Source organism: Amphiura filiformis, chromosome 16 (genome assembly GCF_039555335.1).
Source record: "Amphiura filiformis chromosome 16, Afil_fr2py, whole genome shotgun sequence".
Classification (NCBI taxonomy): Eukaryota; Metazoa; Echinodermata; class Ophiuroidea; order Amphilepidida; family Amphiuridae; genus Amphiura; species Amphiura filiformis.
In genome coordinates this window covers 58,865,637-58,889,570 of record NC_092643.1, presented here as the reverse complement: position 1 = coordinate 58,889,570, position 23,934 = coordinate 58,865,637, and the positions used below count along the sequence as shown (strand labels likewise).

At 37.4% G+C, this 23,934-nt stretch overlaps 1 protein-coding gene across 1 annotated transcript; it reads right to left on the bottom strand.

The window, feature by feature from the left end:
• Positions 1–1,726: 1,726 nt before the first annotated feature.
• On the bottom strand, positions 1,727–23,825 carry LOC140136270 (nucleoporin SEH1-like). The gene is made up of 14 exons (XM_072157993.1): positions 23,555–23,825; positions 22,035–22,085; positions 20,737–20,842; positions 19,272–19,312; positions 18,979–19,059; positions 18,156–18,233; positions 16,078–16,130; positions 15,147–15,239; positions 14,099–14,239; positions 13,454–13,529; positions 12,572–12,650; positions 11,819–11,981; positions 7,593–7,652; positions 1,727–1,877 (listed from the first exon to the last, which is right to left on the bottom strand). Exons 1-14 carry the CDS (start codon positions 23,663–23,665, stop codon positions 1,751–1,753), a joined length of 1,260 nt encoding a protein of 419 aa, XP_072014094.1. The 5' UTR covers positions 23,666–23,825; the 3' UTR covers positions 1,727–1,750.
• Between the last annotated feature and the right edge of the window lie 109 nt (positions 23,826–23,934).

The following is a 23,934-nucleotide window of genomic DNA, read 5'->3' as shown; positions in this document are numbered from 1 at the left end:
CTAGAAATCGAGTTTAGGCGAGCGGTGGCGGCGAGAGCGATCGCTCGCCTCAAGCGGCAAGGCCTGTAAAGGAGTATTTCGTGATCCTAGCATCCTCTTTTTATGTCATTTTTCAGTAGATATCCACGAAAAAAGCTTATTCCCAAAATTTCAGTTGATTCCGATGTTGCGTTTGCGAGTTATGCATGATTATGTGTATTACACTGCTCCATAGACAATGTGTTGTAATTTCGTTCTGGTGCACCAGAGCGAAATTCAAATTTCACAATATTTTTGCTAAACGAATTAATCTGCAAGAATTTTTTTGTACATAAACATGTAGCCAGAGGTTTCCAGTGCTATAAAAATCTCAACTCTTGGAGAAAAGTGGGGGATGATGCTGTGGATCACGAAATGCCATTTTAAAAGTAATTACACCTAAAAATTAAAAAGCAATTAAAATTTAAACGTTAAGTTTGAAAGTAATAAAAATTATTATGAAAGTGAGTGCCATATCATTATTCATCAATGATATATCAAAATGCAGCATGATATTCTGAGTACTGGTTTTGTATTGCAGCATTATAACAACTCAGTAAACAAAGTTCTTCATATCCGATCCAGATATTGCACTTACTTGAGTATGTTCATCAACCTTATGTGATTAAACGATTATACAAAATACACAAAAAAAACTCTGGACAAAGAATCTTTTTCTGATTTCTCAAAAGGTCTTTCTTTTGTTCCCTCTTTGAACCACTTCCTGGTTAGGCCAAAAAAAAAAAAGTTTGTCTCAAAGCTCACGAGAAATTTAAAAACAAATGCGGAAATTTTTTTTATTTCAAACAAAATTTTTTTAAAAGTTTTTTCCAGAAAAATCGGCGAAAATCAGACTTTTTCTCAAAATACCATGAAAAAAAAGTCGGGAATAAAAAAAAAAAAAAAAAAAATTGCATTTAGCATTTGTTTTTAAATTTCTCGTGAGCTTTGAGACAAACTTTTTTTTTTGGCCTTATACAGGTTTCTTAATTTCACCAGGGAAGTACATGCCACTATTACCGATTCCAGTAAAATACAGCATTAATTTTTAGGAATATAAAATATGATCTTGTTTTGCCAAGAAATGAAACGGCTAAATCGTAATATTTTAGTTAGTACTACATTGACAGCAGTTATTCAATTCAATTCAATTTTGTTTAAATAACATTGAATTGAATTGAATAACTGCTGTCAGGGCCGTAGCAAGGTTGAAAAATGTGGGGCGGCCATGACAAAAGTGGGGCGGCCAAAATACAAATATATGCCTACATTGAAATAAAGATATAAAGAAAAACATAACAAATTTCTCAAAAAGTGGGTGTGGGGCGGCCATGGCATCCCCGGCCGCCCCGCTTGCTACGGCCCTGACTGCTGTCAATGTAGTACTAACTAAAAGTCATCTGTTACTAGTGCTGATGGGGTGGTGCCAAAATAACAATTTACCTCCCTCTTTAAGCTCTGTGTATCCTGTTCAGAAACTATATATTTATGGGAGACCATATTGCTACCACAATTGACCAAAAAAAATCAGGATTGGATAAAGATATATATTTTTATAAAGACAAAATAGGAATGAATGGCATGCTTATAAAGTGCATTCCGTCAACTGAACTCAAATGCGCTGAACAGAATCTTAAACTGCAACTTCAACTACACGCAAAGAAACAAAATACAGAGTCAAATGTTGAAAATATCAGTTTTTAGTGAAATATGACTCAGAAGATGCAGTAAATCAAAACTGGAAAGCAGCATTGTAGAATGTTTGATCAAAGTTCCTTCTAGAAATAGGTGATGCCGCAACAGGCAAGCTGGTACTCAATTCAGCACTGGGACTGGAAGTAGATCCTGACACATGCGATCTGCTGATAAAGGTAAGTAGCATGCTTTTATTTACAGATTTAATATGATATCATAGGTTCAAATGCAAATGCAAGAAGCGATGTATGCCACTTTTAAATATTTTGTGTTAAGGCCACCAACGTTTGCCCTGTAATACTTAGCTTTTAATTGACACCAGACTTTAAAAAAAATCCCATGTATGTTTTAACCAGGGGTGAGGAGCAGGAGGAAGACTGCTCAAGAAAACTATTTTCAGATAAAATCACAGTCCTTTTTAGATGCTCTTTTCAGGCCTGAATGCCTGCTACACAATGTGAATGTTTGTTTGTGTGGCGAACTGGAGGGTTGCATGTCGCATGGCTGTGTGCAACAAAGTTTCATTGCACAGTTGAAATCCACACACCCCTAAAGGGAGACATGGCCTTAATCACCCACACAGGGGGCGTAGATTTCAAATGGAATCACCCATGCAGGTAACTCAATTTGAAATATCATACTCCCTGTGTGGATGATTAAGTTCATGTCTTCCATAGAGGGTTACATAACTTGCTTCATGATGTTGATGTGAAATTCATGAGTATGATTTCAAAGATAATGTAGGAGCTTGTAGGGCCCCCAGTTGTAGGGCCTAAATGTTCTTTATTACATAATGACAGTGATTATTTAGGACACCATAAAGAATAACACATTTTGCATCTGTTGGCCATTAAATAGTTGCATGTATGTTTTAGCTGAGCCATTCAGGGCATCCAATTCAGCATGTGCACCTATTCTGTTTTTGCTCAATTCCTGTGCTGAATATGATACCCTAATTGACTAAGCATTTGATCAGCAAAATTTATCCTTCACCAAACAAAATGCCACTTAATTAGGCTACAGTTTGTGGCTGACATACTTATGTTAAAAATTCAGTGTTTCATTGAGTTCCAACTTCCGCTCTTGTAAATTCACCAAAGCAATATTCACCAATTTTCACCAAAATTCACCAATGCAAAGAGGTGGTGCAATAATTATGTGTACCTGGGGTGAATTATAGGGGGGCAAAGATTTTTGGCAGGCCAAAAGGGGGGGCAAGCATTTTTGGCAGGTCGAAAGGGGGGTCAAGCGATTTTGGCAGGTCGAAAGGGGGGGCAAGCAATTTTGGCACAGATATTTTGGGCACCGTTTCTATATTACGCCCTAAAAGGCGTGAGGAAAGCGATTTAACACGCTCAAATATGCAACATTTCCTGCTCGCGGCGCCCGCATTATATGTTAAGACAATTTAAGGTTTTAAATTCGGGTTCCCCAAAATCTTGCATGTGTAAGGGGGGCAAAGATTTTTGGCACGTCAAAGGGGGGGCAAAGGTTTTTGGCACGTCGAAAGGGGGGGCAAAGGTTTTTGGCACGTCGAAAAAGGGGGGCAAAGGTTTTTAGCACGGCCAAAGGGGGGTGCGATTTTGGCAGACCATTTTGAGAATTCACCCCGGGTACACATAATTATTGCACCACCCCTAAGAGCTGAACACTTGATGATAAAACTATTGTCAATGACTTGCTATAGTGTGAATATCATGTAAATATATGCAAGCTGCAATTTTTTCTGAATCAAGATTTTGAATGAAATTATGAGCTATCATAAATTATTTTCTTGCAGCTTTGAAATGTGAGGCATTCTGGCAAATGAAACTGAGCACATACATTTACTAAAATGGTTTTGATCAATCTTTAACAAAATGTACAAGTGTTCCAAAGCAAATACAACCATGGCACAAAATACGATTCCACACAACTTTAAATTGTACCTACTGAAGGTACAGAAAATCTGACCAATTCTTTGTAATTGTTTGAATCTTACAGACATTTACATCCAGCTTGTCAGTCTATAATTTGGTTCACCTCAAGTTCGGTAGTGACGTCAATGCTTTTTCGCGAGCGCGACATCAAACCGCCTCTGTACGCGTGCGTGTACACTCACCGCGTTTAACTTAACGCGCGCGATTTGATACTGCCGCGAGCAAAAGACGCACATACGTCACTACCAAACTTGAGGTGAACCAAATTATAGTTCTTATTTGCCAGCAGGTATCACAAATGATCTCTGAAATAAGCCTGAACTTGGAATAGTGTCATCTGGGGTCCATTTCACTAAACTTTCAACCCTTCGTAACTCAAGTAACCATTCGTAAAGTTATGAATACCCAATGTTAGACGTAACTTTATGAAGGGTAGTAAATCCCTATAGTGAAATGGAGTTTAAGACTCGTTGCAATTTACAAATGTGAAGTTTAGTGAAATGGACCCATGGAATGTTATAGATGGTGATTCTCCCCTATTGAATGGAATGACATCTTTCAGCTTGAGCATTATAAAAGGTTGTCCATATAGTTGTATCAAAACCCAGTGGAAGTAGAATGCACACAAAGCACATACTTTCAATCAAAGTATAACAGGCACTGTGGGGCAGCAGTCTAAGACTTCGACTCATAATCATGAGGTAGCTAGAGGTCATGGGTGTGAATCCCCGCAGCGTCAACATTATGCACTTATGCAAGGCTCTTTACCCCTATTACCTCTCCCCACCCAGGTGTATATATGAATACCGGCTTTGATTCAATGATGGGAAAGTAACAAGATTTTTTGTGGAGGTGTAGTAATACTCCACAGCAACATTACATGGTGGAGTCCAGCCTAATCGCTTTGAAAGAGAAATGGGCACTCCAGTCTGTGATCACAGGTTTGTCCCCTTAACCCATAACCAGCGCATTGTGACATTATCTGGATTCTGGAGGCAGTGATGCCAACGCCGCGCCTTAGGCGCACAAATTGGGCTACTTGGCGATCACTTGCCGCTACTCAAAAAAGCATGCCGCTAAAATTGGGCTACTGTTTTGCCAGTCTCAGGCCGCGGCACTAATTTGATGTATTTTCCTTTCCATTTAGCTGATTTATAAAGGTTTTGAGTCTTTGAAGCTCCAAATTGAAATTACAATGGGTTTTGTGACCATTTATTGATCGGTCAGTAACTTCCCAGTAAGTACCGGAAGTTTCAAAGTCAAGTGCTTTTCCGCCCAATTGGGTGTTTTGCGTCCTAAATTCGGCTCAATCCGCCCAAACATCCGGTATTGGTCTCTTTTTTGAAAGCTTAAAAATTGGGCTACTTGAGAATCCTTTACAGCGGCCTGGCGAGTCAATGCGCCGCGCCTTGACGCTGAAAAGTTTTGGCACCACTGTCTGGAGGTGCTCTATTTTGTCCTCCATGAGTGACATGCATACTGAGATGTTTGAGGAATGGAATTGAACTGAAGGATATACTGTTCATTCCCGCCACCAATTAAAGGTTCTTCCAACATGTAAGCAATCAGACTGTCAGATTATGGTGGTGTAGTGATTTTGGGTTAGGATTAAGGGCTCGGATCACCCACCTATGCACAGTATTTTTCGTGGGACCTGAGAGCACACCAGACACACTAAAATGCATTCTGAATACGAAGAATGTACTTCTGGTATATCAGTTCGGGGGCACTCGTAATAACCGGACGTCTCTGATTTCAAAGACGGGTCAGTGATTTCACATACGGGGTCTGTGATATCACATCGTCGAGCTTTGTTGACAGTTCGGCACCCGATGCAGCACATCGGAACGAAGCTGAGTGTATTACAATAAGCTTTCCTATGTTTAGCAAATATCTACCTGTGCAAAAATTATATCTATCTGTGCAAATTCTGACAAATGGTCCCAGAACACACTTAGATTGCAATGGCTAAAATCAAATGTTTTGAGGTAAAAAAATCCCAATTTTACTATCCAATTCATGAATTGGATAGTAAAATTAGCAGGCACTCAACATGCTCAACTTGGGCTAGCTACAACCCTGATAAGGCCTATACACAAAATTATTCCCACTGCGCTGGCACGTTCATCAAAATTACTTGTATCGTTTGCGACTGGGTTTTGAAACTAGGGAGTATGTGATTTATGAGACGTCTCTGAAATATGATACTGTAAGGTGACGTGACGCTTCAAGAGTATTTGATATCAGAGACGTCTTTGAATTAGCAGTGCCCCCGAACTGATATGTAATACAAATTTTATGGCAAATTATTAAAAACTGATATTTAACAGTCTTTAGGTAGATGCTACGTAATTAAAGTGTATGTATCTGGGGTGAAAAGCCGACCATCATATGAAATTTTGACCTTTTGTATTAAAGATACATACTAACTACATACACTTACATATCAAGTTTACTTCGAGGACTGTTAAATGGCAAAAATGTCAAGGACTGTTAATATATAATTTGCCATAAAATTTGTATTATATCGCGAATTTCAAAAAAAAAAAATTTGATATCAGTAGGACATTCCTTGTATTCAGAATACAATTTGGTGTGTCTCTCAGGTCCCACAAAAAATACTGTGCAAAGGTGGGTTACAGAGCCCTTAAGGTTTGGATAAGGATTAGCTTTAGGGTTAATATTAGTGTTAACATAGGAGCAAGGTTAGAAACAGGCTAGTTGGAAACAGTGTAAATTTCAAATGGAGCCGTGTGGAAGATTAAGGGCATATTTTCCATAGGGGGTGTATGGATTTCACCTGGAATAGCCCAATACATTTGAAAGTGGTACAGCAGAATACTTTGTGGTAGAGATTCTGGAGGTATTCTACTGTGCTCGTTCTGAAGTGGCACAACCCCTTGTGAGAGGTAACATCTTCCCAAGGATATTATGTGTATTACACATTTTTCTGTGTTTTGTTATCTGTGCCAAAATCTGTATGATGCCCACTGTAGCCATCATAATGGTTTCCAACAAGCCTGGTTAGGTTTATGGCTGAAGTTCAACTATACATGACACATTACAATAAAAGGTACCTTATCATATTGGCTGTGAGCACAGATATTGGAAGTGTTCCAATACCTGTGCTGTGAGATACTTATTCTTTCTGTCAGCAAATGGGCTATTCCGTTTGAAAACTATACACCCCCAATAGAAGACATAACCCCAATCTTCTACACAGGGAGTGTGATTTCAAATAGGGTTATGGGTTCTGTACACCTGTAGGTCACTCCATTTGAAATCTGCGCCCCCTGTGTGGGAGATAAAGGGCATGTCTACTACAGGGAGTGTATGGATATCAACTGGATTATAAGCCCATGTTTGCTTCAGTTCGCTTTTACCTGTTGGGGACAAAGTCGGATCCAGGTTTGGAGAGATGGAGGGTGCTCCTGATCCTCTCTTGGTTGGGGAGGTTTGAAAATTGCAGCATTTTATCTCAAGTCTCATCACAAATAAACAACAATAGCATTATGTCTGACAGTCTTCAATTGTCATAATATTGGTATCTTTCATTGTAATGTATCACCTGTCGAGGATTAGGGCAAGAAAGTCCGATCTGCAATTGACCTTTTCGGTAAATCCCATTAAGCCTTTGCGAGTACACCTGAGATGTCGTCATTTGACGTCACACCGACTTCCAAATGCGCAGGAACAATGTTCGATAAATGATGTGCACATCTGCGCAGATCGATGTGACATCAAATGATGACATCTCGGATGTACTCGCAAAGGCTTACAGGATTTACTGAAAAGGTCAATTGCTGCCAGGTGCCATATTTTTATTGTGTACAATATAGAATGCAGAAATTGTCAAATGTCTATAGGGCAGCTTTTGCAGATAGGCCTTCTGGCACTAATCCATCCATGTTTCTAATTGCTTACACAAAGGTAAAACCTTCATTGAAACTTATCAAGTACCTTCTGGGTTGCTCGTATAAATCCTGCATAGTCTTGGATTTTGTCAGCTTAAACCTTCCTCTATGTTGAAGATTTGTTTGAAAGATAAATAATGAAATAAATCGCAACTGTAGCATAAGCATTATTAGGAAGGTGGTAGAGTTAAGCAACTTATTTACTAGTGTCTCTATAGACCATTTAAGCAGGTGATCAGAAATATCTTCGGAAATTAGAAATATGTCGCGTGCGGTAACCCAAAAGCACTGCAGCAGCGCAGCCAATCATACACTGGCAACAGTGTATTTGATGAGCCTGTGACATGGTACATGTATTAGCCTTTTCGAAGTATGGTGCACACAAAAGGAGGGCAGTCTTCAATCTGGGTAAAACCTGGCAAATTCAAAAGACTTTACCCACTTCATGCAGCGCTATCCTATTGTGTCCGCCATATCTCGAAAAGGCTAATGATTGTTCACACCAATCATGTGACACGTTGGTCTTACTTAACCCAGTGTATTGAATGCGTTGTCCAGTTTGGTCGAATACATATACCAATCGCCACTTTGATAAATGATAATTAATATAATTTGTGGATAAGTTAGCACTGTTTTGCCATCTAAATCATATTAAAGGCTTATTCAGTAATCCCAGAGAAAGTCAGTGTCTCAGCCAGCCACCCGTCTGCCCGTAATTTTAGACAGGGAGTTTGCTCCTGGGACGGGCAAAATTGATGCCTTTGACAGATGCTACATTATAATTGTAGGTGTTGAGAAAGGCTATTGACCTTTTTAGTAGATCAGATTTGCAAGACAAGGTCATAGCAACATATATTTGGGCTGTAGAAGTCTGCTTAATGTTTAAAGGTCAAATTACGACAGGCAATTTTATTCAAATGACGGGCAAACCTCAATTTCTAGCTAGACCCTGGCGAAAGAGTAAACAAATTAAAATTGTGTGCAAATTGCATAAAAGTGAAGGATAAGTCCTTAAAATTGTTATTAGGTAATTTGGCAAAAACATGAGGAAAGCAGCATTATTGACAAAGTTGAAGCCCCATTCAAATACATATAACTAATTTATCTACTTATATAGTAGAGAAATTACAGATTCATGCAAAATGTCTTAATTTTGTCTTTAATACACAGCTTTCGGTTTAACCACTAGCAGACTATGTTTGCACATCTATGGCAATAATGGTTCCAAAATCTGAATTTTGATGATCTTAACGATCCTCCAGATGAGCAAATCACTGAATAGGCCTTTAAGAATTCATTATAGAATTAAGAGTATGATTGTCATGCAATGAGTCAAAATGAGCAAGTAACTATTCATTTTTTTGTCTTACATATTTCCTTCATCCATTTAACAGGCTTCTTAATATTGCAAATCTCATCTTAATTTTAGTTCCAATTCATCAACATCTCATTTTGCTTAATTGCATTACATTTACAAACCCTCAGCAAAAGAAAATGCAGTAAAATATATATGTAGTTTGATCAAGCAAAATCAGTCTAAAGTCAGGCATATTCAATTTTCTACATGATTGTATAAAGAGTTTGAAAAGGTACATTTTGCAGAAAATCCCATTGAAATCTAACATTTAGTTCCAAAGATATGAACAATTGAAGCGCTTCCAAAACAGTAGACAACAAAAGAAATGTTTTCCTTTGTTTGTCTACATCTGAAAATCAATATTTTCGACTTCCAACTGATTTTGCTTTATCACATCACATGTTTGAAAAAAGAGGAAAAGTGAACAGAAATGAGCAGTGAAAGCTGCAAATAAGAGTCCAAGATACTACTGCCGGCCTGTTTTTGTTGTTATTTTTATTTACATCACAATTCAAGTGTAAACAAATCACAAATGCCTCTTGACACTTTCATGAATTCTCTCTTCCGCTTCACATCAAACTTCATATCCTTTGTTTTTTTTCAAAATATTATATCCAAGATATATATAAAGGCCTAATTAAATTAATAAAAATAAACCTAAATAGGTGTGAATTGGGATATTTCTCTACTCAGTTATTCACGTTTTTAAAACAGTTTAGAAGTGTGAAGAAACTGTTTTCCAGGATGACAAAATTCTAAAGAAAAACTAACTTTTTTTTTGGAATTCCTAAAATTAGGGTTAGATTTCTTTTGTAAGTTAAAACAGTTTTTGAATATTTTCAACATTAGAGTTGGTTAGACAAGAATGAGCAAACATTTTTTGGCTTATTCGCCGTTCACATGGTCATCTCAAAACGAGGTTCTACCCGCAAAATGTGTGTGCACATGCCTGTCAAATGCATGCTTTAATTACCACGTATACTTTGCAAAAGCCTTCTGGCTTGTTGCTTGAAAAGCGCTAGAAACAAAAATGCACTTTTTGCGCATGCGTTTGCAGGGAGAACCTTGTTTTTGGTAGGATGGCAAATCCGTGCAAAGGGCGAATAGGCTTGGTATCCTCACAGTAAAAACTCTTCCCCCAGGAATGTGTGCACAAGCAGGTGACTTGAGTATCATTCCCCAATGATGGAGGCTCAAGGTTTGAATCATGGAGCATCTTGATTTACTCCAGTCTCTTTATATTGACAGTGATTTGAACAGTATTGTCAAATACATTATAATTACCATTCCAAAATAACATACATGATCATATTTTCATAATTTCACAGAAAATAAGAGTATGTAGGAGTGTACCCGGGGGTGCATGAAATGTTTGTGTGACGTGTATGTACTCATACACAGTACATATATTGGATTGGCTGATGAAGCTTATTCACAAGATAATACAAATAATTTTAACATGTCAGCTCGAAATGGCTGCTAGTTTTGTTTCTCTCTCAGAAGTTAGAAATATTAGAAGCAGATCGGACAACTAACATTATGGGTATTTTGGCTTATCAATTTTTCGAACCATGTTCCTACAAAAATAAAAATAACCCTGACTTTGGTTTAAATACATACATACTAGTGTTTATAATGTGCTTATATGCAAAAATTGGTCTAAATGCACAAAAAGTATTTCTTCTATATGTTACTCAAACTGAAAAATGTTACTAAATAAAAATTGAACAAAATATGCAGTATTCTTTTAGAAGTCACATGGGCCATGATAGCAAGCCAGAAGTGTTTAAAATGTTATGGCATCATGTTTATGCCCCAAATGTAAGTGGTTTGATCTCAAGTCAAATACCTTGTTTTGTCTCCAGTTGAAAGTAATGTCAGGTCTTTTGGGTTATTCCAGTTGAAATCCATAGCCCCTATGGAAGACATGACCTTAAATCTTCTACACAGGGAGTGTGAATTTCAAATGGGGTTACCTGAATGGGCAACTCCGTTTGAAATCTACACCCCCTGTGTGGGAGATTAAGCTCGTGTCTTCCATAGGGGGTGTATGGATTTCAACTGGAATAACCCACTGCAGATTTCACAATACAGAATCATGTGCTCTGTACAAATCAACTGCTCAGTGCTGCCAGAAGTATGCAAGTGCAATAGCTGCCATGTGTAGCTGCCATGTGCAGATGAGTACAATATACTGTGTATAAATTGCCAAATGTTCACAGGGCAGCTATTACACTTACCCACTTCTGACACTGAGCAGTTGATATGTACTTATATGCGTCGATTCACTTTCTCAAAACACCAGGACAAAATCAAATCAACCATTATATCTAGTCTCCTTTTAGACCAATTCTACCTGGTTTAATATTATGACTAAAATTAGTGCAGGAATTGAAATTGTTTGCATTCATTGCAAGCATTAGTCCTTGGAACATAATTTTTGAAATGGTTCAGCAGGGCAAATTTCCAATTAACACCTGGTTCTTAAACCCAAAGCACCAGTTAGTTTTGCCACACCTGTGAGAGTAGTCTGTTGCTTTTTAAAGCTAAAATGGATGCACCGAGGAGGCAACCCTAACTGGAGAAAATTAAAGTCCTGAGAGTACAGAAGTTGGCATTTGTGACAGCATAAGTGCCTACTCAGCATTTGTGACAGCACAAGTGCCTACTCAAAAGCATTAAAAATGGTGAGTAAAGTAAGCCAACTTTTTGATGTGCCTGCAAAATAACAACTCTGAAAACACATTGAAAACTTGACATTACTTTCCACTTGAGACAAAATAAAGTGTATAATAGCAAAATAATAAACAAATGCTGTATCAGAGTGTGTGAGATGAGAGCATGGAATAGTCAGCAGCAGCAGTGACAGCAGCAGCGGTTTACATCATCTGCAGCAGCCCTACATAGCCAGATACCTGCTGCGACTGAAACTATCCATCATGCTGCTGTCTTGACTGGATTGACTCTTTCCTTGGCTTTGACTTTGTTGGGATTCCCGGTGGAGAGCTAATGTTGGTGGTACCGATGTGCCGTCGCCTTTCAGTTCTTGGATGCACTTCCAGTTTTCGAGGTAATTGGCTGGGGATGGAAAAGAAAGACAGAAAGATTGGCATGTTACAAATTATTTATCTTTAAAGAGTTAACTCATGTATCTATTACTTAACATGTAACAGCTTAGTCAATGGGCTATTGCAGTTGAAACCCATACACCCCCTGTGGAAGACATGGCCTTAATCATTCACACAGGGAGTGTGGCTTTCCAATTGGGTTACCTGAATGGGTGACTACGTTTGAAACCTATAGCCCCTGTGTGGGAGATTAAGGCCATGTCTTTCATAGGGGGTGTATGGATTTCAACTGGAATAGTCCACTGGTTATAAGATTTAGGGCCTACAAGAAACAATACTAGCAACAAAAATTCACCAAGATATCCATTGTGTATGACTTAAAAACGCTCTTGCGTGAATTTGATTGTACACCATAACGTCACTGCCTATGTCTTACCATGCCGTTATGACAGGATTGCACTCTGCGCTCTAAAAATAAACATGGTCAATAGGTCAATTTGGACACAACTGTGCAGTGTCTGTTCCCCAGATTCGGGGGAAAGGCCAATACTTTTTTAACACATACGTTTCTCAGAATGAGGGCGACAGTATAATACTCACCTTTCCATAATCTGACATAGCCATCATCACTAGACGAGGCTAAGATTGTCCCTGTTACATTCCAGCTTATTCGCCACACCTATCATAAGGGAAAATAAGAATATAATAATATGATTAGTTTCCATGTAATGTACTGGTAGCAAAATATCCAAACATGATTTGTGCACAAAATAATCTAAAGGATATCAAATAACATGTCCAACAAAAGAACATTGAAGATTTTGTGTTGCAGATGGGTGTTACATTGTATTCAGCTGTGTAAGCATATTATACAGTCTATTCCTACTGAGAGACAAGCAAACTTTGTGCATGACATATAGACAAATCCGATTCCACACATTCCTACATCTCAATGGCAGCCATTGAAGGGGGCCATCCCACCTGAAGTGTGAAATGATGCAGGCTTTGTGGGAATTTTACACTGTGATCCATCACTTGTGTGACAAAAGGATGTTGAAAGTTTACAATGCAATACAATATAAGATTGATTTTGAAGCAGCACTTTCCCACCCAATTGGGCAGTTACAACACCAGTTTGGCGCAGATGGCCCCCAAATAATGGCGGAATGAATTCTGACCATCACTTGGCTCGTTGGATTAGTGTATACAAACATAAACATACAACTTCACCTGGTGACCACAGCATATAATCATGCCTTGGTGCCTTCGGGAAGGAACGTTTCCTATTACCAAGACCTAAATTTTGAGACGGTTAGTATGCTTGAAGGTGAAAAAGTGAACACACAACACGCTCTTTTACCACCATGTTCAGAAATTCCAATCACAACAAATCGTAAATAAATCGTTACTGAGTTTGATTGACAGGTGACGTCGGTCACAAACTAGTATTTTTTTAATTCTGTCTCTGATTACATCACTCACCTGTGCATCGTTGTGTTCAAGCTGGGCTGGCTGTCGGATTTCTAATCGCATAGGCCCCATTACACCAGGATCTCTCCTAAAAACAGGCAAAGAACAACATCTTGTCACAAATTTATGTATTATTTTATAATCATATCAATTTAAATCAATTATTGGCAATTACAAATATACTTGCTCAAAAGTTGATACTGGACACATTTCTCAAGTGATGTGGTAAAATCCTTGGTACAATTCTGGTTTACCCTGCGTACCCTGTATTCCTATATGGTACAATTCTAGTTTACCCTGTTTTAGGGTTAGGGTTATACTTGTGCACAGGGCATACCAGAATTATTCCAAATCCTTGACAAACTCTCATGGGTTGTACCTGGAGAGGCTGATCAGAAAATCCCCCACCTCCTTTGCATTATTCTTGTATTATATACTGAGAGAGCATGGGAAAGCAGGTATGTACCTACCTAGGGGTTTAAGAGTCATAATCCTGACATCTTTGGTAGCAACTGCTATGACATGATAAGATCTCCCAAGATTGGGTGTATAAGATCACCTACCTTAGGGGTTTGAGAGTCATGATCCTGACATCTTTGGTAGCAACTGCTATGACATGATAAGATCTCCCAAGATTGGGTGTAAAAGATCACCTACCTTAGGGGCTTGAGAGTCATGATCCTGACATCTTTGGTAGCAACTGCTATGACATGATAAGATCTCCCAAGATTGGGTGCAAAAGATAAGTCATGTACTGCATCGGTTATGTTCATAAGTGTTTCTACTTTGATCCATTTTCTGTGGAAAAACAATGAAATAAATTTCAAGATCTTAAGTCTTATTGTTTTTTCAATCACTTCATGACAAGAATGGTGTTTATCAACCAAGCATAAAAAATCTCTAACTAAAAAATGGTTTTGCATTGCAATGTACTGCAATCAAGTTTGATAGATTTATGAAAGTTGAGATGTTCTGGAAATGCTGCCACATAAGTTTTTTAAATTGAAATTGAACACCAAACTTTCTTCTTGCAAAATGAGAAAAATAAATTAAATGCTGAAATGTGATTGGTCTGAGGAGGGAAATGGAAGACAGGACCTTAATTTCCCACATAGGCAGTGTGAATTTCTAATGGGGATACCGAAAGAAGTGACTCCATTTGAAATCTACAACCCCTGTGCGGGAGATTAATGTCATGTCTTTTATAGTGAGTGTATGGATTTCAACTGGAATAGCCCAATTTGGGTCATCTTTCTTAGGGCTCATATTGAAATTCCCTTATACAGGAAGGTGTGCGCCATCCTGCAGCTTTCCTGTGCTAGCCTTCTTTTGTTAAAATCCTGTGGGATTATAACACTGCAATTAACCACTTAAATTAGGAGCGCTTTTCCTGGTTTGTGCGATGAGCCGATTAGTTCAATTAGTTCAATAATCAATAAAATTGCCAGTCTTTGATAAACTTTTATTATAATCCTTGTCACCAGACCACTTCAAAAGGCAGGGTGTATCACTGATGCATATAATCCATCCGTTTTATGACCGAGCTTTCCTGAGGCGCGCGCTTAGCGAGGGGAATCCTGCCTGCTTTCTGTGTGAAAGCGTGGTAGGGTATTTCAATATGAGCCCTTAGAAACAACACATTTTTAATAAAAATACTTTACACCTTTTGATAGAGGATTAAAACTTAGTCACATTGCAATCTTACCTTTCTGAATCTCTGAATTCAAATATTTGTACTTTTCCTCCCCCTGCTGGGTTCGGATCATCACTTCCTACTGCTATCATAGGTGGATGCACTCTGAAAAGATAATCATACAAAAGTGATTTCAGCCAAACTACAATCATTCAATCTAGCAATCAAACGAGAAAGCTTCCAGGAGTCTACGAGACTGCGATCAAGCCCAAGATCAAAAAGGTCAAGACCTGATGATCAATATCCCAGTCTCAGTCTCGCTGATTAAAGATGGAGTAATCATTTGAAAATTCTGAGGTAGGAATAATTTGCTTCTGTTTGGATAAAAAGTTTTAGACTTTAACCATTCAATATATCAACACATCATGTACAGCTGAATGAGAATGAGCAGTATTTAAACTAAATTTCCCAATTGTACCGCACACAGAATGATAAACAATCATGCTGATTAGCTGATTAACAATCATTTCAACAAAAAATATTATCCATTGGTCATTGACCACATAGCAGGGGCGGAGACTACACCTCTTCTATGCCCTCGATAATCACCCTCGCATGCATGAAACTCTGATATATAATTTGTTGTGAGAAGTAACTGCCTACTTGAATGGGTGATCATACAGTCAGGATATCAAACCAAAATGTTTAATGTTTGATTCTGCTTGAGGGGGCATGGTGGCCAAGCAGTATGGACTCGGACTCATAATCCGAGGGTTACAAAATTGAGCCATGGCAGTGCCATCATGTTCTGCTCTTAGACAAGACCCTATACCTTGATTGTCTCCTTCCACCCAGGTAAGTACTGGGAAGGTAAACAGACTCATTGTGAGCGAGGAGTGGCAAATCCCCCCCCCCCCAACAACATTATTCAGTTGCTTCAACAGAGAGATGGGCACTCTGGCCTGTGAAATACAGTCATGAACCTTGACCTTGATGTACCTACCTTGAGGGATTCCATGATACACAACTGCAGCTCATTTTTGTATGGATTTCCTCCTACAAACAGAAATGGTTCAAATAAATTACTCCACAATTATAGGACATTTCCATAAAATTACTATAGTAGGAATTTCAATTGAATGAACACAGCTAACAGCTGTACTCGATCCAACCGCGATTGTATATTGCATATTTCAAACTACAACGCGTTACTCACATGCTGGTGTACATCACGCAGTGTACGCAAAAATCGTCATGTTATGTCAGACTGCGTTCATTCAATTGAAATTTCCACTATAGTTGTATTTCTATTATTGTTTCCCCGTACACTAACAGAAGTGCAATGGGCTATTCCAGTTAAAATCCATACACCTCTATGGAAAATATGACCTTACTCACACAAAGATTTCAAGTGAAGTCATCCATTCAAGTAACCTCGTTTGAAATTCACACTCTCTGTGTGGGAGATTAAGGCCAGAGTAATGGAAGACACATTCGTCCACGACCGAATTTGAGATTTTTTGATATTTATCAACACTAAGATGTATTCTTTCACTTGAAACTGATAAAATACAACTTGCTAATATTTATTCGTATTTTTGCTTGATTTATTTCACTCTTTTCAACTCTAAAAAGTCACATGGCTCAAGACAGCTTAGTAAATTGGCGGGAATAATAATGAGTCAGAAATGCGCGAATGCGAAAATTTGTGATTACGCCGCGAATCGCGTTGCGTGACGCGGCGCAACTCTGCGCGTATGTCCAACGCAGTCAAGGCACCTTCGGTATGTTGTTAACGCCAGCAAATGTGGTGTAAACAAAACAAAACTTTGCAGTCAAAATGCCACTTAGATTTTTTAATTATTTTGAATTTTGGCGCACTGAAAGCAGACATTATAGATTCATTGGTTCAAAAAGATGCATATTTAGACCATGCACCAGATACAGCTTTTACAAGTGTGAAAGTCTTACCGTTTTAAAATTTAAGGACGTTTTGTGCATAATTTTGACATTTTTTTACTAAAACGTCGATTTCTCAGAGTTCACTTTTGACAATATTGCGCGATTTTTGTGACAAGATAACTCGAAAAATATGCAAGCAAAGGGTAAACTTTTTGCACTATCCTTTAGAGTACATCAAAGTCTAGGGAAGGTTTTTTCATTTTTTCAAAATATTTGTTTTAAACAAAAATATACACCATTATGTGCAATTTTTAGCTTAATAGAGTGACAAAATGGCTTTTTTCACGTTGTTTTTTCAATATTTCACAAAAAATAAAAAAACCTTCCCTAAGTTCATGTCTCTTCTTCATGAAAAGCTAACTGAATTTTTTTTTACTCGAGCGGATTTTTTCTAAGTTGTCACAAAAAATTGGGGTAAAAAGTGAATTTTTGTGATTTTTTCAAAAACTTGAGATTTTTGAACAAATCTGACATCACCATAGGATTCCTTGACTCATTTCCTTTCCAAAAATGTATAGTTTTATATACTTTGGACATACAATTCAGAAATAATGAAGCTCGAAAAGGTCCATGTTCTCTCCCATTACTCTGCCCTTAAGGTCATCTCTTCCATAGGGGGTGTATGGATTTTAACTGGAATACCAAATTTAATTGCAGACAATAACTCCACTCTTTTTCATCAATCCTATATAATTATGTAGAAACTTTATTAATTTACCATTACTTGTTATTACCTAATATTGAGCTTTTCCAATCAAATTTCCAGCACCCAAAGAATATTAATATATTGAAATCAACACCCCCCTGTGGAAGATTTAGGTAAAGTCTTCCACAGGGGGTATGGGTTTCAAATAGAATATACAATTGGGTAACTTTCATTTAAAATACTCGCTCCAGTTGTGGAAAATATAGGTAAAGCCATATACAGAGGTGGGGGGGTGGGTTTCAAAATAATTAACCATAGACAATTCCTTTTGAAAAACATACTCCCTCTGTGAAAAACTTTTCTTAAATCTTCCACAGGGGTATGCCAGATTTCAAATGGAATCTAGCCCAATGGTCATAGAACATAATTAATTTCAAGAACTAATGCCTAGATATGAAAGAAACCATACTTACATTGACTGTGAATTGTGCTAAATTAGTGACATCGGGTGCTTCATAAAACCTTACAACACCATCTGCTGAGCAGGTAGTCTGCAGGGAATCAAAACAGAAGGTATTCATTTTAATGCTGTTGTCTACATGCATTATGTTGATATTATTATGTCGACACAATGAATATCCTGACATGTCGAAATAACTTTGGAAAATGTCAGAAAAAAAAGTTCAGTTAAGTGCAAAAACAAACCCTCAGCCTGTAGTGCTGCATGGTATTTGTAATATAAAGGTAAGCCTACATTGCCAATTAATTGCTAGTTCAGCTCCCATAGCTTTTAATTAATCTATGCTGCATGTTCATTGTTCAACCAAATTACGATGCATTTCTGTCATTTTGTGAATAAAGTGAACCCACCACTACCGATCCATAACTACCGATCCATATGTCCACATCAGAACCTTGGAAAATCATCTCGACAATAGCACTAGTACATTTTAATTTAATCTTCCTTATTTTTAAGCATTATATTTAGAATTTAGCATATGTCACAGGCAGTGTTCGAGATAAGCACTTATCCTCTTGTCCAAAAATCACAGGGGACAACCATATTGAGCTATGTACTTATCCCCTGGACAACCACTATATTTTATACCTCCAAAAGTATGACACATTTTGGGGACAACCAAAATGTATTGAGGACAAGCAGAATTTATGCTTTAGTTATCCTTGGGATAACCTCCATATTTTCCTTATTTCGGACACTGGTCACAGGTATTAATTTTGCCTGTCCCAGGAGCAAACTGCCTGTCCAAAATGACAGGTGGAAGTGTGGCAACTTACCAGTTGTAAACCAAGATGCCTTGGAGAGAATTTTACATCTGTCACTGATGTCCTGCTGTCTACCAGCATGGCTCTCTTTGTCTGAAAAGTCAAACAGGTTTCAAAGATATTATATTCACTATAACATAAATCCTCTCATTAGGCTTAAAAAAATATATTATTCTTTACTGACCTATTTGCGAGAAATATATTACTGTAAAATTAATACAACCCAATTTTCTGATTTTCTGATATTTTTTCTGAGTGAACTCTGAACATGAATGTGTTTTTTAATTTATTTCAAATGTACTTACCCAATGGCTTTGTTTTCTTTCATTTGGATGTGAGTCACCAACTGCAAAGAAAATATGCATAATTAATAAGTACACAAAATGATGTGGTTAAACTAATTGCTGTCAACTGTTCAATGTCAATGACAAACAAAGAGTGACACCAAGCCTTCACCAATTAAGCCACCCACAAAATACAACATACTGACTATTCTTGCTGAACTTGACAGTGCCCCTAGTTTACATAAAAAACTTCATAACTATTGGCAGAATTTTGTAGAAAACTGCCCCTTGTCATTCCATTGCAATCAAAGATCGAATTAAGAAAAACATATTATATTTGCTCTTCTTGTCTTGCTAAGAAATTGCCCCCAGTTTGTGACCTGTGAACCAGGGGTATTATTTCATATTCATAACCTCTGCGTATCACACCATAATCCCTGGCACTAGTAGTTTTAGGGACTTAACTGCAACTTTTTCAAACCAATTATTTTAAACATTTTGGATTTTAGTTTGACAAAACCAAGTGAATATTTGGTACTCACTACAATATTTCGTCCTACTCGTCCGAGGACTTCATCAGGTATGACTGATATGGTCGATCCACTTTCCCGGAAACAAGTTTGAGTGGTTTCGGGTTGTTAGTCTCTTTGCAGACTTCAAAAGTGGATCGTAGACGTGACTTAAGAGGTATGTGCCCTCCTCTCTGTTTAGGGTCTTGGTGCCCTGTCTCCTTATCTCCATTGCTTCCCGAACTTCTCTAGATCTTCTGTCGTGCTCCCGCCCAAGGATCTTAGATTCTTCCCAGTCTATAACGTGGTTATCCCTTGCAACATGATCTGAAATGGCTGATTTTGTCTGTTCTATTTCTGATGTTCTGCGTTCCGAGCGAGTGTACTTTTTCTCATTTGCCTTTTTCACTTCTGCTTGATGTTCAGCAAGAAATATTGTAGTGAGTACCAAATATTCACTTGGTTTTGTCAAACTAAAATCCAAAATGTCTATTTACTGAACAAACCTGATGAATCTATTCAACGCAATTATTTTAAATTATGTATCAATGTGAAGTGCTTAAGGTGGTACTACACCCCTTGATAAATGTTTGACTATTTTTGCATTTTTCTCAAAAAATAAAACACACTGGTAACAAAAGTTATGTATACTATAGAGGCAAGGAATCCAGTTACTACACTGGTATTTCAGTGACTCAAGACAAGTGGTATGTTATTTATGATAAGAAAAGAGGCACCGCTCAAATGTACCTCATTTCTTAACATATAGGCCTACAAATGTATAATGAACCACTTATCATGAATCACTGAAATTTCAGTGAAGCAATTGGATTCCTTGCCCCTATAATATACATTTATAACTATTTTTTGAGAAAAATGCAAAATTAGTCACAAATTTATCACCTTAAATCATCCTAAACATTTACTAAATGGTATCATGCTTATTTTGAATATAAAACAATTGAATATTTTCTTACTCATTTCCTCCCATACTGCTGCTGTTCTGTCAAATGAACAAGATGCTAACACTTGTCCGAACTCTGGATGAGCCCATGTTACTCTCCATACTGAACCAAAATGAGTCTGAAAAGAAAGAATAAGAAAACCATTAATTAAAAAAAGGCATTGAACTTGTCATAAATGTCAATCACAAAGTGATCAGTTAAAGACTCTGCAAAATTTATGTGGTGCAGCTGTAATAAATTATTTTATTGTGAAGGTCAGAATTTGCTATCAGGTTGTCTGTTGGTCGGATTTTTTTTCTCAATTTAAGGTGGTACTACACCCCCTGATAAGTTTTGTGACTATTTTTGCATTTTTCTCCAAAAAAAAAAATAACTACACACTGGTAACAAAAGTTATGTACATTATACATTGTAGGGGCAAGGAATCCAACCAAGGGTAGCGCTAAGTTGCTTTTTGGGGTCCCGGACCCACCAGAATAGAGTTGGGACCCCCTGTTTTTAAATTTTCTGCAAGTTCAGGGGTCCCTGCAGACCCCCGATTTTTCAATCTAGCGCTATTGCAGATATACTATTTATGCTGCATTTGTGCAACTGGGACTCACCAAACTCTACTTCGGACCCCCTACTTTTTTATTTTTTTTGCAAGTTCGGGGGTCCCTGCGGACACTCGAGTGTTTAGTTCTAGCGCTACCCCTGAATCCAACTACTTCACGAAATTTCAGTGATTCAAGACAAGTGGTTCATTATATATGGTAAGAAATGAGGTACATTCTAGCGGTAGGCCTACCTCATTTCTTATCAAAAATAACATATCACTTGTCTTGAATCACTGAAATTCCAGTGTAGTAACTGGATTCCTTGCCCCTATAATATACATAACTTTTGTTATCAAGGGGTGTAGTACTACCTTAATATGCAAAATTAAATTACTTGTTATTAAAGTTTGGAACTAAGTTTTTTTCAAAGCTGAATAAAAGTTGTACATTTTAATTACATTTGCTTCTATTGAACAGCTAGCAATCTATGCTTAGAAGTCAATCAATAGATTAGAAGCAACAGTAATTAGAACATGTATACCGGGGTACTTTATCCAGCTTTGAAAAATTTTGAATTTTCTTTTAGGAGCAGTGTTTTTCCAACAGCTCCAACCTTGAATAACAAATAATTTAGGGTCTGTTTCTGCTTTTTTTTCCAATTAAAAAAAAAAATCGCTATTGCAACCAACAAAAAGCCATTGCGGCCACAAATACTGCAATTGCGTTTTCCTTCCGGTGCCTACGTGCTTAATGTTTTTATTTATAATTACTAACCTTCCAGCTTGCTGAACAATGCCATTCCCCATCTTCTTTAAGATCCCATACCTGCAAAAATAAATTTGGAACAGTACAGTACCTTTTAAACATATTTCACTAAAATAAAATATGTAAACATGATACATACAGCAAAACCATGGAATGTAAATTAATCCACATGGGAAGGGAATGTGGATTGTGGAATCGTGTGATGATCAATTCACTGTGTCCTTAAAATTACCAGATGATTTAATTTTGTCATAACTTCAAAACTATATGTATGTAGGCCTACTTTATCGGAATCCCAAAAGTGAAAAGGGGCATGTAATATGTACATGTACATATCAATCTGTTTCCTACTTCAATACAGATTGTGTTCGATTCAGTTGAATGATAGTCAAAGAAGCCGTTGGTGTTGTTGACATGTTGATTATCGGTATGTAATCTTTTTAAAATGAAATTAATCTTTTTAGCTTCGGAACCAGAGAGGGGGCTAGCTAGACTCGCTGAGTCTCATGGACGCCGTTCCTATGTCCATCAGACTCGTATTTCCCATTTTGGATGTCAATGGGAAATACACACTTAACGATTTTGCCGTTAGAAACTTGAAAAAAATCTTTAAAATTTTATCAATGCATATAAAAGTGGTACCAACCTTATTGTGCTTGCTAATTTAAGACTCGGTTGAAACAAAATTAAGGATCGAATGCATTTTAGTGTCCAAAAAGGTAAAATTATCGTCCAAGTTCTGCCGAAATTGGCACCCTTGCGAAGGGTTCAGAATTCAATCGAAGCGAAAATATCCGATCTTTGCGATCAAAAACACAAAATTACAACTTTAAACATACTATTGGCAAAAGACATTATTACCAAACAATATAGAATAGAAAATTTGACATCATTTTCTCAAAATATTGAAGAAATTTGCTCACTAGACATCGAAAAAGTACGCAATCCAATTCCCGTTCAAACGCGTGAGAAACTGAAAGTGCATAATCCCGACTAGGGCTAGCACTAGCAGGGTCTCAGCCCTCACCCCAATAATTTGGGCTCAAAGACCAAATACCTACATTGTATGTATATCAGCCTAGCCCCCAATAATTCTAACTGAACTTGGTCGAAGTAAAAACATGTGATCCGATTCAAAATATTTTGCAGAATTTCTTCTACAAATATAATAAAGCTATTTATTTTTAGCTTATTTATTATTAACCGTCCAGTGGCAGTGCGCATCATTTTCCACAAGGTCCTATACACACACTTGACATTGCGCGCGTATACGCGATGGTTAAAACACAAAAAGGAATCTTGCAAGTTAGGTTACAACAGATTATAGATTTTAATATTCGCCGCTCTTTTGTTGACCTGTACTTTTTTTGCCAAATTTTCTGAATCTTCCCAGCTGCAGCTCAAAGCCATAAACTAACATTACTTTTAAAAATACCCATTAATATTTCACGTGACTTAGTCACAGTTAGTTTAACAGTGTGACTTATGTTAAATGAATGTCCAGGCCTGCTATAAAATAAAAATCTTACTTGTACACTTTGATCACTTGAACATGTTGCCATTCGCCTTCCATAGAAATCAAAGGCAATGTCGTGAATTAGGTCCTTGTGTTCCGCGGCGATACTCTTGGCTACAAACATCTTGATTTCAATCTACATCACTTGAATAAATTCTAAGAATTCTATAGTACTGCACGACCAGTTAATTTGTCATTACACAGTGAAAAAACGGAAGTTTAAAAGCTTTATTTTGGTTGAAGTCATCGGCTGTTTTCAAAATCACACTTTTTTTTTCCTTCATCATGTGGGTCATCCTGGGGTCAAGGGTTATGGAAATTTTCATTATGAAAAAGGTAGAATATATTTATTTACTATTTAAATTTCTAATTAATATCAATTAACTCCATAAA